Consider the following 13,322-nt stretch of genomic DNA (forward strand, 5'->3'; position numbering starts at 1 on the left):
AGGCATGCAATAAGAACATGGTTGCCTGTCTCCCATCCTCTGGAAGCAAATACCTCCCTTTGCTTTTGACTGATTTTTGTGGTGCTCGCCTCCATGTTTCTGAATGATACAGATGTGATTTTTAAGATTTTCCCCTGCCTACAATAGTTTGATTCCCCATTGTTAAAAATGAGCACAAGTCTCACATTCCGACATCCACGGCTCCTGTCACAGACCACATGCCCCAGTTCTGTCAGGATGAACACCACCACCTTCACTCAGTTCTCCAGCTTTGTTCACTTTAAGTGCAGGTTCATGTCCGCCGCCATCATCGTGAGGCCCAGTGCTCACCTCCCATCTGAGGCCATCCCTTCCTGGTTTCCATCTTCTGGGTTTGCTGGCCATTTCTGGTGGTATTCTGCTGCCAGGCCTCCTGGGAAAGCGTATGTGTGAGGTGAATTTTCTCAAAACCTTGACCATCAGAAAGCATCTGTTTCCTGACCACACTGGCAGTTTGCCTAGATATGGAACACTAATCTTATTTTTATTGCCTTCAAGTTTTCATTGTTGCTGAGAAGTACAACGTGCTTCTGATCAGCTTAGTTAAAATGAGTAATCAGTTAATTCTGATGGAATCAGCATGGGCTCTCTGTGTTCTGAAGTTTGGGTGGGAGAAACTCAGCATCTCAATACATAAACCTTTACTTAACGCCCACTCTCCATATTTTCATTAAGATTGTTGGCTTCCTGCCTTATCTGTGCCTGTAGCCCTTCGCTGGAGACTTAATCTCCAGAGACTATAAATCCAGCTTCAGTCTGAGATGGGAAAGGAAACTGCTCAATTGCAGGAATCAGAGATGAGGTCCAAGGTCAGCTGTTCCTTAGACAGCTCTTGACTGACCTTTTACCCCATCTGCACCCCTACTTCCAAAAATATTTGGTGTTGCCACTTCCTGCCTCCTCCCACCCCAGGAGAAAGCTCTGAAATACAAACTGAAAAGTATAATTAAAAAATGAAAATAAATCTTTAAAAAACTATGTCAAATCATTATTTTTTAAAAAGTGTTGCTGGTATCTCTCCCAACTCTTCTTCCCTTATCTGGATACCCTCCTAAGTTCCCTGGGTTGTCATCTGAATGGGGTTTCAGGGAAGCAAAAGCTGATACTTGGATACTCACCCTGCCACCTCGCTCCAGATGTCAGTGCTTTAAAGTTCCCTGATCAGGGGACCCTGACAACTTTTTGGCCACTGTGACCCACACTCAGTTTCCCTGACTTTCAGTTTTTTGAAGGAAAGGAGCTAAGACTGAAACAGGAGTACTTCGTGGTGGCTGCGACCTTGCAGGATGTCATCCGACGTTTCAAAGCCTCCAAGTTCAGTTCCAAGAATGGTGTGGAAACCGCGTTCGACGCCTTTCCAGATCAGGTGAGTGTTTAGACAGCGGACACAGGCGTTAACGCTTTGAACATTTTGCAGGAGATGGGCATTTTGTTCCGTACTTTCTCCAGACTCCTGTGAAGACAGGAATCCAGACCACGGGCCACCAGTCACCCTTATGTCAGTGTCTTTTCTCCACACAGGTGGCCATCCAGCTGAATGACACCCACCCTGCACTTGCCATCCCTGAGCTGATGCGGATTTTTGTGGATATTGAAAAATTGTCATGGTCCAAGGTTTGGATAGCTTGGCTGCTTTATCTTTAGATTATCCAGACTATCTGGGGTTGAAAAACTGCCCTTTTGTTTCAGTATTTCAAAATAAGTTTCTGTTGCTAGATTCTAATAGTTAAAGGTATATTTTGTCCTGATGTCATCCTTAGCTTTTCATGAGGAATGAAACTAAAAATTAAATAAATGCAGACCTAGTAGGCTATGGGCCAATAACTACATTGGGGATTGTGTTGTGTTTAGCATGTTTCTTTATGAAAGAATTTGAAATTAAGTTCTCTACCCTCAGAAGACAGCTAATTGGAAGTCCTCACCTATCCCACCCTACCCTGTAGCTTTGGGAGTTAGCATTTCTGTGTGTGTGTGTGTGTGTGTGTGTGTGTGTGTGTACGTGTGTACACATGTACATGTATGCGCATGTAGAGGCCAGAGGACAACCTCAGGTGCTGTTCCTCAGAAACCATCCACCTTGTTTTTTGTGACAAAGGCTGCCATTGGCCTAGAACTCACCAAGTTGGCAAGGCTGGCTGGTCAGTGACCCCAGGCCTCTCCACAACACTGGGATTACAAATGTGTACCACCATGCCTAACTTTTTTAAAAAATATGAGTTCTGGGGATCAAACTCTGGTCCTCACACTGGCACAGCAAACACTTTACTGATGGAGCTGTTTCTTGAGCCTGGGCATGAGCATTTGAAATAGATTTTGTGTCTGCTGAATGTTACCTAAGTTTTTACTCCTCAACATTGCATATTTATGATTTAATAAATAAAAGATGTGTAAGGATCATGGCAAAGGTTTATCAGGTGCTGTCTAATGTTTTATCAGTTTTACAAATAGCTTTCTTTTTCCCAAAAAGTAAACCATGCTCCCATTACCTGGACTGTTGAGGGCTAGTAGACTCGAGTGTGTCTGACTGTACACACTCAGACATGTTTTGTGGCACACGAGTGGGACTGAGGAGTGCTTGGCCCTGTGAGGGTGTGTACTGAGGGGGCAACAGCCCACCCTCTCCTTCCTGCAGGCATGGAACATTACCAGGAAGACCTTCGCCTATACCAACCACACAGTGCTCCCAGAGGCCCTGGAGCGCTGGCCAGTGGAGCTGGTGGAGAAGTTGCTGCCTCGACATTTGGAAATCATTTATGAGATAAATCAGAAGCATTTAGATGTAAGTCATTTTGAGAGAGTCTTACCTTTTGAGAGAATGAGGCCTTAACGTGTCAAGGTGGCTACAGTTTTCTGCCCTCCTAAAGCAAGACCCTAGCAGCTTTCAGTCATTGATAAAAGTGCTGACGTCTGAGTGGGACTCAATAAAACCCACTTTCTTGAAAATGTGAACATGGAGGGAATGGCATCTCCCCAGTCTACTCTGCCCCTCTCCGTGAGGTTTTTAATCAGTCCATCGAACAGTTTGCTTGGGACTTGAGTAACACCCAGGGTTGCTTTAAACCCAAGTGGCCAACAAGGTCTTTGTCTTCCTTTGGATAGAGAATCGTGGCCCTGTTTCCTAAAGACATAGATCGCATGCGAAGAATGTCCCTGATAGAAGAGGAAGGAGGCAAAAGGATCAACATGGCCCATCTCTGCATCGTGGGTTGCCACGCTGTGAATGGCGTGGCGAAGATTCACTCTGACATCGTGAGGAGCCAAGTGTGAGCCCTGATACTGGAGCAGCAGGTCCAACCCAGATCCATGAATGCAAGGATTCTAATTAACACAGGTTGCATTTGCAGATGAGGAAAAGCCTGCAGAACGCTTTCGCATATTTTCTTGTATACAGAGAACACTTCTCTTAAAAAAAGAAGAGAATGCCAGGTGTGGTGGCGCACACCTTTAATCCCAGCACTCAAGAGGCAGAGGCAGGCAGAGCTCTGTGAGTTCAAGGCCAGTCTGCTCTACTTACTGAGTTCCAGGCCTGCTAGGGCTACAGGAAGACCCTGTTTCAAAAATACCAAAAAAGAAGAGAAAAGGAAAAAAAAAGTCTTCCTCTCTAACTATGCTAATTCTCATTTAAAAACCAAAAAACCTTATTCTGCCGAAAAGCCTAGTGTGTATATGTCAGTGCCAGGAAGTCAGATGGCGGTGACTAGATTTGGGGCAGTTGTTTTGAATTGCAAATGAATTTCTTCTATTTAAAATGACAGCCAGAGCTGCTGCCAGGCCCTCCCTTCACCTTTATTTAATCATTCTGAGCCTACACTTGGCTCTTTGAACTGCACTCCGCAAGTAGGAGTCTGCTGTTTCAGCCAGTTTCAGTGATTTTTCTCTTCTTTCTCCAGGTTCAAGGACTTCAGTGAACTGGAACCAGACAAGTTCCAGAATAAAACCAATGGGATCACTCCGAGGCGCTGGCTCTTACTCTGCAACCCGGGGCTGGCGGACCTCATAGCAGAGGTAAGGGAGGTGCTGAGAGGAATGGGGATCTCGGGGGAGGGGCCATATAAGAGGCAAATGGCAGATTGCCAATCCAGCCTGTGGCAGGGCTGGCTTCAGTAAGCATGGTGGCTCATGCTGTCACCAGGGTCATCTTGAAATTGTTTTTCTTTTTAATGATTTTATTTTTTATTTTGAATTATGTGTATGGGGGTGGTACATATACATGTGCCTGTGGAGGCCAGAATAGGGTGTCAAATCCCCATAGTTGGAGTTATAGGAGGTTGTAAGTTGCCCAGTGTGGGTGCTGGGAACTGAATTTAGGTCCTCTGTAAGAGCAGTATGTGCTCTTAACCGTTGAGCTGTGCCTTCAGTCCCTCAACTTGAAATTATTAAGTTTCAAACAAGGGCTAGGCAAATTACACAGCTGGTCATGGTATTTATGTGACACACAGACGGAATATGATGTCCCTGTTAGTAAAGGAGGGTACAAAGTTCAGAAAAAATAGGCTACACACCTGGGCTCTTGGTTGTCCTTTTATGTAGCTTTTTCTGTATCTTTAATTAAATTTTAATGCCACTGAAACTATATTTAAGATATTGTTCTTCCCAGCCAGGCCTGGGAAGACATACCTATAATTTCAGCACTCAGGAGACTGAGGCAGTAGGATCATGAGTTCTAGGCCAGTCTGAGCTACAGAGTAAGACCCTGTCTCAAAAGAAAACACAAAGTTCTTCCCACGTAGAATACCTCGCCTCTTTTGTAAGTGAAGCAAACCACTGTGTGAACTGTGTGCTACAAATTATTCTGTTGTAGGCTGAGAGCCCCTTACCTTACACTGACAAAAACTACTCCAATGGGCCTGATTACCGTCCCTGAATTAAACTCACCTTTTTCTTTAAATTGAAAGAAAATTGGGGAAGACTACGTGAAAGACCTGAGCCAGCTGACGAAGCTCCACAGCTTTGTGGGTGACGATATCTTCCTTCGGGAAATAGCCAAAGTAAAGCAGGTGAGGCCACCAGGCAAGGGTCCCCTCCCTAACCCCGGCGCTGAGGGTCTGGGCTCAGCTTTTTAAAGCAGATGCCCAAGGCTTCCAAGTCATGAGGGCGATGACCTGTGCACTCTCCACAGGAGAATAAGCTGAAGTTCTCCCAGTTCCTGGAGAAGGAGTACAGCGTGAAGATCAATCCATCCTCCATGTTTGACGTCCATGTGAAGCGGATTCACGAGTATAAGCGGCAGCTCCTGAACTGCCTACACGTGGTCACCATGTATAACCGTGAGTCACCTGACACCACCATGAGCCCCCTCAGAGTGGAAGCAGCAGGATGTCCTGGCAATTGTCCTCCATTCCATCCAACTCTCTATCCTTTTCAGGCATCAAGAAAGATCCTAAGAAGTTATTTGTGCCAAGGACAGTTATAATTGGTGGCAAAGTAAGTTAACCGTATCTCATGGGGACTTGGGGGCTCGGACCTTTTGTCACTTCCCTACTTCATCCATTGGGCCTTCTGTCCACACATTTGCCGTTCTTTCTCAAGGCTGCCCCAGGATATCACATGGCTAAAATGATCATAAAGCTGATCACGTCTGTGGCACATGTGGTGAACAACGACCCCATGGTGGGCAGCAAGTTGAAAGTTATCTTCTTGGAGAACTACAGAGTATCTCTTGCTGAAAAAGGTACTGCTCTTGTTGCGAGCTGTGGGGGAGAGAAAGGGTGTATTATGGAATTGGGTAGGAGGAGAGTTGGGAAGTTGGCCTCAGGGGGCTAGTAACTGGGTAGAAGACAAAATAAAGCAGTTTCTAAGGTGAACTGATTGACCCACGAGATTGGCATCACACATTTGCAAGTGCCTGTTCCTCTCACCTGGAGAGGGCCAGTGCTGGTAGAAGTGTTGGCAGGCTGGGCATGGTGCACACAGTGCTCTAAAAAAAGAGGAAAGGTTTTCTATTCCCAGCACAGGTTTTGTGAGAAAACACCAGCTCTCAATCCTCAAACGATAGCCCTCTGGTCACCGTATGGGAGGAAGAGCTGCCATTTGTTCATGTTGTGACAGGGAAGGAGGGCAGACATGCTGCCAAAGCACGAGGCTTAGGTGTGCACTCAGGAATCAAACAGAGTTCCCCTGTGGGGACAGGCAGGCAGGAAGCCAATGTCCCTTTCTTTACTGCTGAGACCTTTGCTTATTTGCATCACAGGCTGGCACAGAACCACCTGCCAGCCAGTGCCAACTGTGTACTCACCTACTTCCCAGACTGAAAAGAGCTCGAAAGTGAACTTTCTCTCTTTGTGGTGTTTTCGGGTCCCTTGAGGTGATCGCTGAAAGGTCTCTGCATAAAAAGTAAGGAGCCAGACTCCTAGGGAGGCAAATAAACACCAATTTCATCCACAAATAAGCTCTTAGGATGAGGCAGAGACTCATATTTGATCTTTGTGGTGAAGGGGGCTGGAGGTTTAGAGAGCTAATCTGAGTGCAGGTCAGGCTGAGAGGTCAGAGCTTGATGTCTGGCCCCAGGCCCACCTCAATTGTTTGTGGTTTATTTTCCTGCAGCAAAGTGAGAGAGGGAAGAAGTAGAGAGTAGCAACTCAATCTCTTCAGAGAAGTAAGGAGAGACCTGAGATTTTAGGGCCCAAGAAAAAGAGGTTGCAATATATTTTATAAAGCAGAAGAAAAATAAACCCATGAAGCCAGGTTAATCTCAGCATTCGGGAGGCAGAGGCAGAGGCAAGCGGAGCTCTGTAAGATTGAGGCCTGTTTAATCTACATGGCAAAGTCCAGGCCAGCTGGGGCTACAGGAAGACCCATCTCAAAAAGACAAAATAAAATAAAATAAAATGAAACTATAACAAAAATTGAAGACATGAAAAGGGGAGAAAGGTAGCATCCATACTTATAGCTTAGGGTCAACAGTCTTTAAAAAGTCATAAACCACGCTGTATATAGTATAAGCACAGTTCTATAGCATCACAAAGGGGCAAAGCAGTTGCCTGAGTCAAGGAGAAAGGGTGAGCTCTGTCTTTCTGTTAATGCACCATTTGAATGCTTACCTGGATGTGCACATTTTCATCATCAACAGCAGACCGGCTAGGTAAATGTTCAGAAACAAGAGAAGATCCAGAGGGACAGACTCAGCTTATTGACTTGCCTTTCTTACAGTCATTCCAGCCACAGATCTGTCGGAGCAGATTTCCACCGCAGGTACCGAAGCCTCAGGGACAGGCAACATGAAGTTCATGCTGAACGGGGCCCTGACCATTGGAACAATGGATGGGGCCAACGTGGAAATGGCAGAGGAAGCTGGGGAGGAGAACCTGTTCATCTTTGGCATGAGGGTGAATGATGTGGCTGCTTTGGACAAGAAAGGGTGAGAGATCCACTCCTCCTTGTTGAGCAGGGTACCCCTGGGAGGGAATGGATCTCCAAGGATTTCTCATTCATGTAGGCATCCCAAGTCTCATGAGATGTGACGACAGAACATCTCCCATAAGGAGCCACAGCTAGTCTTAGGAAACCCAGCAAGTAAAGCAAAGCTAATGTTTGCTAAATGAGGATTCCAGAGGAGTTACCACCTTACCAGCCCCTGCAGCTCAGTGAGCTGCCCAGTTTTGTGTCTGTGATTTTTGCTTTGATCAAAGATGAAGCAATATCTATTCATATATATATAGCCTATAATTTAAACCACCAACTCATGTTCCTTTAAGACCTCCAAGTGATGGACTAAAACATGGCAGAAAATAGACAAAGACACAGAAGCCCTCACAACATCTGTTCTCAGTTCCTATTTAGCTAGACTTATTAACCTGAGTCAAGAGAGCCCAAAGGAGTTCCCAGGGAGCACAAAACTTGGAGGCTGTTGAATATACTTTCTAAGCTTTAGAAGTTTCACTCAGTAGCAAAAGATTTCATGAATCTGTGAATTCAAAACAGCTAGTCCTCTTAACACCATGCTGTTTAGAGCTGTAAAGTCTGCTTTGAAATTAGTCTTACCATACTCCACCAGATTAGGCTATTGCTCCGAGACTAGAATTTTCATTAGTTTCTATTCTTAATGCTGTTGGTTATAAGGAATGAATCAACTTAGAGAGGGAGGAAAACTCAACTCTTTAGGATCTAGTAAGAAATATTTGTACCTATTTTGAAATTCACGGTGACTTCCATAAATACTGGTATCTCTGAATGCACTTTTACAGCTAATGCAGTATCTGGTATGTTGTTCATCATGCACACTAACAGAGCTTCTCTCTCATCACCCACACAACCTTCACTACAGGTATGAGGCAAAGGAATATTATGAGGCCCTTCCAGAACTGAAGCTGGTCATTGACCAAATTGACAATGGCTTCTTTTCTCCCAATGAGCCTGACCTCTTCAAAGACATCATCAACATGCTATTTTTTCATGACAGGTGGGTTCCTACAGATGGTATGATTTGGGGTATAAAACGGGACAAAAACATCTCAAACCAACTGTGGCCCACTCATGTAAGTTAGCACAAATCTGTGATCTGCTGAGCTAATCTGAGCTTATGGGGGAAAGTTTCCGCAATCAATTCCAATAAGGTTGAACAACACAACTCTCAAATCCGGTGTCCTTTTGCTTCTATTGACACAGTCAACTCTCACATGCATCCAGATGATGACATTTTTACAGGTGGGAACTACAAAAAGGTGAATATTCTTGGGGCTGAGAAATGGCTCAGTGGTTAAGAGCACTGGTTGCACTTGCAGAAATCCAGGGTTTGGTTCCCAGCAACCACAGGGTGGCACATGGTGGCTTAACAACCAGTTCCAGGGGATACACCTCCCTCTTATGGCCTCCATGGGCATTACATGCATGGGCGTGCTTACATTCAGGCAAAACACTGGTTCACATAAAATAAAAATAAAAATTTTTTTAAAGGTGAGTATTCCTGTGAACAGAAATATAAGTTTGATAAACCAATAATGCTTGACAACAGGCAAAAGAAAACTGAAAATGGAATCTCAACGTGTATCTGTTAATGACTGTTTTGTTTTTTTTCCCTTCCAACCACACACACACAAAAACAAAAACAGGTTTAAAGTCTTTGCAGACTATGAAGCTTATGTCAAATGTCAAGAAAAAGTTAGTCAGCTATATATGGTAAGTACATCATAGGTTTTATGAAAGTTTACTATGGGTATATGATAAGTGCATCACAGGTTTTATAAAAGTATACTATGTGTATATGGTCAATGTGTTACAGGTTCTACAAAAGTTTACCATGGTTAGCTTTTTTTTTAAATCAAATCTAAACAGCAGGACCCCACTGCCAATCAAAATAAGGGGGTGGAACTCAGTGGTTGAATACTTACGTAGCATGTGCAAGGTCCTGGATTTGACCCATGCCAGTGCCACCACAAGAGAGGGGGGGGGAGAGAGAGAAAGAGAGAGAGAGAGAGAGAGAGAGAGAGAGAGAACTTTCCAGATGTTCAGATCAAAATCTTCCTTTACTTTAAACAGACATTGTGATTTGAGATTTCAGTAGCAGCTTTAAAGTTTTTTAATACAAAAGGCTTTTTTCTTTTTAATCACAAATGACTCATATTTCTTGACCACTCATCATGTAGCTGGCCCATCCCAGAAGCTCAGGACAGAAGTCTTAGAGAGGAGGAGACTCTCTCTGTTCTGGGTCCTGCCCCTCTTCCCTCAGGTTTCTTCACTACAAGTACACATCACAGTCACTAAGGCTGCTGTTGCAAAATACAGATGTCACTGTTCCCTCCACCCATAGAGATTCTGACCCAGTGGTGAGTGGAATCCTCCATCAATATTTGAAAAAACCTGCCAAGATGATTCTAAGGCTAAGTTCTAGTTTATCAAATAAGGACTGACCTGCTATTCTTTGAAAATTGCAAAATAAGCACCTCTCCCAGACTATGCCTGATATGGGACTGTATCAGTCTAATATAAATGTATAGAAAGAAGAGAAACTTCTACAGCAGTAAGTTTCCATATGATTTTTCCAAAGGTCTTAAGTGTTAGATAGCCCTTCCTCCTCTACCCTCCCAGCCCCTATCCCACTTAATCCTTCTTGTCCCATTCCCCATTCCCTCTTTATACCTCCTTTGTTCTTTCTCCCCTCCCTTGAGACCATCCCCATGGTCCCTTAAAAGTTTGCTGGCCTCTGTAGGTATTCCTATTTAAACACACATATCTAAAATTTAAAAGCCAACATCCATATATGAAAGAAAACATGTGATGTTTGCCTTTCTGGGTTTGGGTTCCCTTACTCTGAATGATTATTTCTAACTCTATCCATTTCCCTACAAATTTACACAATTTCATTTTTCTTAACAGCTGAATAATATTCCACTGAATAAATGTACCTCATTTTCATTATCTATACATCCATTAATGGAAATCTAGACTGTTTCCATTTCCTGGCTATTGTAAATAGAGCAACAATGAATGGCTGAGCAAGTATCTCTGTAGTAGAATACAGAATCTTTTGGGTATATACCCAAGAGTAGTATGGTTGGATAGTTGGATCATATGTTAGATCTTTTTGAGGAACCTCCACACTGATTTCCAAAATGGCTGTACCAGTTTATACTCCCATCAACAGTGAAAAAATATTTGATTAACAAACAAATGAAAAGGCCCTAGAGCCATGTGATTGAACCTTCTCATACACTGTCAAATGACCCTGTAGATATGTTTCGTAAAAGCATGGAAAGCTCAATCTTCCCTAAGGGAGACACTTTTAGTAGATCATAGGTACCCATTGGACTAGATACTGAGGCACTAACTCTGAGCCAAGACTCCAGGAGGCTTCAGGAACATTCCTTTCTATTGCTTTCAGAAGGCAGGAAGACAGGACAGGTTAGCTCCTGTAGGCACATGAGATGGGCCCCTGGGGTTTTAGAATGGGATTGTTCAAAGCTCATGCTGCTTTCCAGCCTTCCTCTACTAGTTTGAGTCAGATGAATCTCCTAACAGAGTAGTCCAGAGTGAGTTCAAGTTCACGACCATGAGCAGTGGGACCATGCTAGAGCTAAGTGACTCACTGCTTCCTGAAAATGGAGGAGAGCAACCCATTCAGCCCCAAGAACTCAGAGAGCCACCTCAAAAATACAAATCAGGCACAAGAGATGGCTCAGTGGTTAAGAGCACTGGCTGCTCTTACAGAGGGCCCAGGTTTAGTTCCCAGCACCCACATGGCAGCTAATAACCATCCATAACTCCAGTTTCAAGGGATCCAATGCCCCCTTCTGACCTCTGTGGGCATTGCATGACACAGGTGCATTTATATACATGCAGGCAATATACTCACACACATAAAATAAAATAATAAATAACATGTATTTTAAAAGGAACTATAAGTCAACTCAGAACAAGAGAGGAAAACATAAAGAGCAAGGATGAATGGGAAAGTTAGTTTGACCCAGTGGGGCAACCGTTAAAACGATGGCCCAACTCCCAAGAATGTCCGTCTGGAGCCCAACATTTGATTCAATCCTGCTTGTTCATTAGTGCAAATTGCAGTTCACTACTCTTAACAATAACTGCATTGTTGAGTGTTAGTAAACATGAGTTGCATAGCTGGGAAGTTTATTCATTATCCATTTCAGTAGTTTATCTTATTCTTATGTATGAAGTTTCCAAGTCTGATCAACTGCCATACCTATTTTGGCATAGTTTAGAGTATGGCAATAGTCTAGTCCTTCTTTTAAATGCTTATAATGCATTAACAATTTTGAGTAACTTCTAATAAACTATCAGAGCTTTTTTTTTAATCACGAGGCTGTAAGTTAAATATATTTTATTCTCTTTTATAAAAAGCTGTAAGACTTTGATATATTTTTGATTGAGGATAAAGCCTTAATTCACCCTGTTTTGGACCCCCCAGTGGAGTTTTGAGGATTCAATATAAACCACCTAGGGCATGTGGCCTTCAAAGAGAACCAAAAAAGCTAAATAGGTCAGCAAAGCCTTTCATTGTATTATTAGCTAATGCTCACTGTTTTCAAACTTTGTGAGCCCCAGGTAAAATCTCTTTACATGGTATCTTGCAGACAGTGAATATTAGTCTCTTCCTCCCCCTTAGCTTAAAAAGAGGTCTTGCCACTTATTGTTTAAAAATTTATTTTTATTATTTTTATTTTTATATTTATATATCTGTGTTTGTGTGAGTGAATGTCATAATGTGTGGGTACCTGAGGAGGCCATAAGGGGGTGTTGGATCCCTTGGAGCTGGAGTTACAGGCAGTTGTGAGCTGCCCAACATTGGCGCTGGGAACCAAACTCAGGTCTGGAAGAATAGCACATGCCCTTAACTGCTGAGCCATCTCTCTAGCCCCAGGTCTCTCTGTTTAGAATAAAGTATGGGAATTGTGGCTTACATACCAAAACAGTGGAACACTAGCAGGGTTACCAATAGGAAAAATCACAAGCATAGTGTGTGTGTGTGTGTGTGTCTTCTCTCTCTCTCTCTCTCTCTCTCTCTCTCTCTCTCCCCCCCCTCTTCTTATGTTGCACATGCTGATCTTCAACCTGAGATCTTCTTGCCTCAGCCTCTTGAAGGCTGGGATTACAGATGTGGACCACCAACCACACCACGCTCGATGGTTTCTCTTAAAGTGAAAAATACTTTTTGTTCCTACAAGAAATATACTCTGAATATGAGGAAGGTATATGCTGCCCTAGATGGTTGTCAAGGGCAGAACAAGTGGATTTCTAAGTCACTCTGGTTTGTTCCTGTTATTTCCTCCATGAAGTATACTTGGCCTATTGTTGGTCAAAGGGCTTGCAGGCCACACAAGCCCTGGGCTGTACATGCATATGTTGTTTACAGAACCAAAAGGCCTGGAACACAATGGTACTCAAAAACATAGCTGCCTCGGGGAAATTCTCCAGTGATCGTACAATAAAGGAATATGCCAGGGATATCTGGAATATGGAGCCTTCGGATCTGAAGATTTCCCTGTCTAATGAGTCCAGCCATGGGGTCAACGACACCAATGGAAACTGAACAGTGAAATGTCTCTCAAAACATTGGCTTCTTATTGAACTTGAATCTTTTTATAGCATCATTGATTCTATTTTGTTATTGATTAATTAGTTAAGTGTCTCTGAGATGGGAAGGGAAGGTATATGACTTATGACTGGGCCAAAAATAAAATGTCAATTTCCAGTTGTCAATCTGCCTGTTAGGATTGCTTTCCTCAAAAGTAATCAGAAAGCTAGAACACTGCTTGAACTTTTTAATGGCATTTAAATGAACTAAGCTAAAACAGAACATCTTTGGCCACGCTGAAGCACCTCTCCTA

The 13,322-nt window shown here is 43.4% G+C and overlaps 1 protein-coding gene and 1 long non-coding RNA gene across 3 annotated transcripts in view; one reads left to right on the forward strand and one right to left on the reverse strand.

Annotated features, from left to right (window-relative positions):
• The window catches only part of Pygl (glycogen phosphorylase L), a 34,969-nt gene extending 21,773 nt beyond the window's left edge, over positions 1–13,196 (forward strand). Inside the window, exons 7-19 of one of the 2 annotated variants that reach the window (XM_029561968.1) lie at positions 1,262–1,405; positions 1,561–1,653; positions 2,672–2,818; positions 3,139–3,302; positions 3,930–4,044; positions 4,935–5,036; positions 5,159–5,306; positions 5,405–5,463; positions 5,569–5,710; positions 7,189–7,396; positions 8,303–8,437; positions 9,087–9,153; positions 12,848–13,077. In XM_029561968.1, coding sequence (XP_029417828.1) covers positions 1,262–1,405; positions 1,561–1,653; positions 2,672–2,818; positions 3,139–3,302; positions 3,930–4,044; positions 4,935–5,036; positions 5,159–5,306; positions 5,405–5,463; positions 5,569–5,710; positions 7,189–7,396; positions 8,303–8,437; positions 9,087–9,153; positions 12,848–13,024 — 1,701 coding nt within the window. In that variant the 3' untranslated portion in view covers positions 13,025–13,077. Of the gene's footprint in view, positions 1–1,261; positions 1,406–1,560; positions 1,654–2,671; positions 2,819–3,138; positions 3,303–3,929; positions 4,045–4,934; positions 5,037–5,158; positions 5,307–5,404; positions 5,464–5,568; positions 5,711–7,188; positions 7,397–8,302; positions 8,438–9,086; positions 9,154–12,847 lie in introns of both variants that reach the window. The other variant, XM_008829841.3, reaches the window with a different exon arrangement.
• Positions 89–1,251, reverse strand: LOC115069770. The gene is made up of 2 exons (XR_003849001.1): positions 1,158–1,251; positions 89–412 (listed from the first exon to the last, which is right to left on the reverse strand). It is a non-coding gene; the product is annotated as an uncharacterized LOC115069770 (long non-coding RNA).
• Positions 13,197–13,322: the final 126 nt, after the last annotated feature.

This window comes from Nannospalax galili, unplaced genomic scaffold (genome assembly GCF_000622305.1).
Source record: "Nannospalax galili isolate Female #2095 unplaced genomic scaffold, S.galili_v1.0 scaffold253, whole genome shotgun sequence".
Taxonomy (NCBI): Eukaryota; Metazoa; Chordata; class Mammalia; order Rodentia; family Spalacidae; genus Nannospalax; species Nannospalax galili.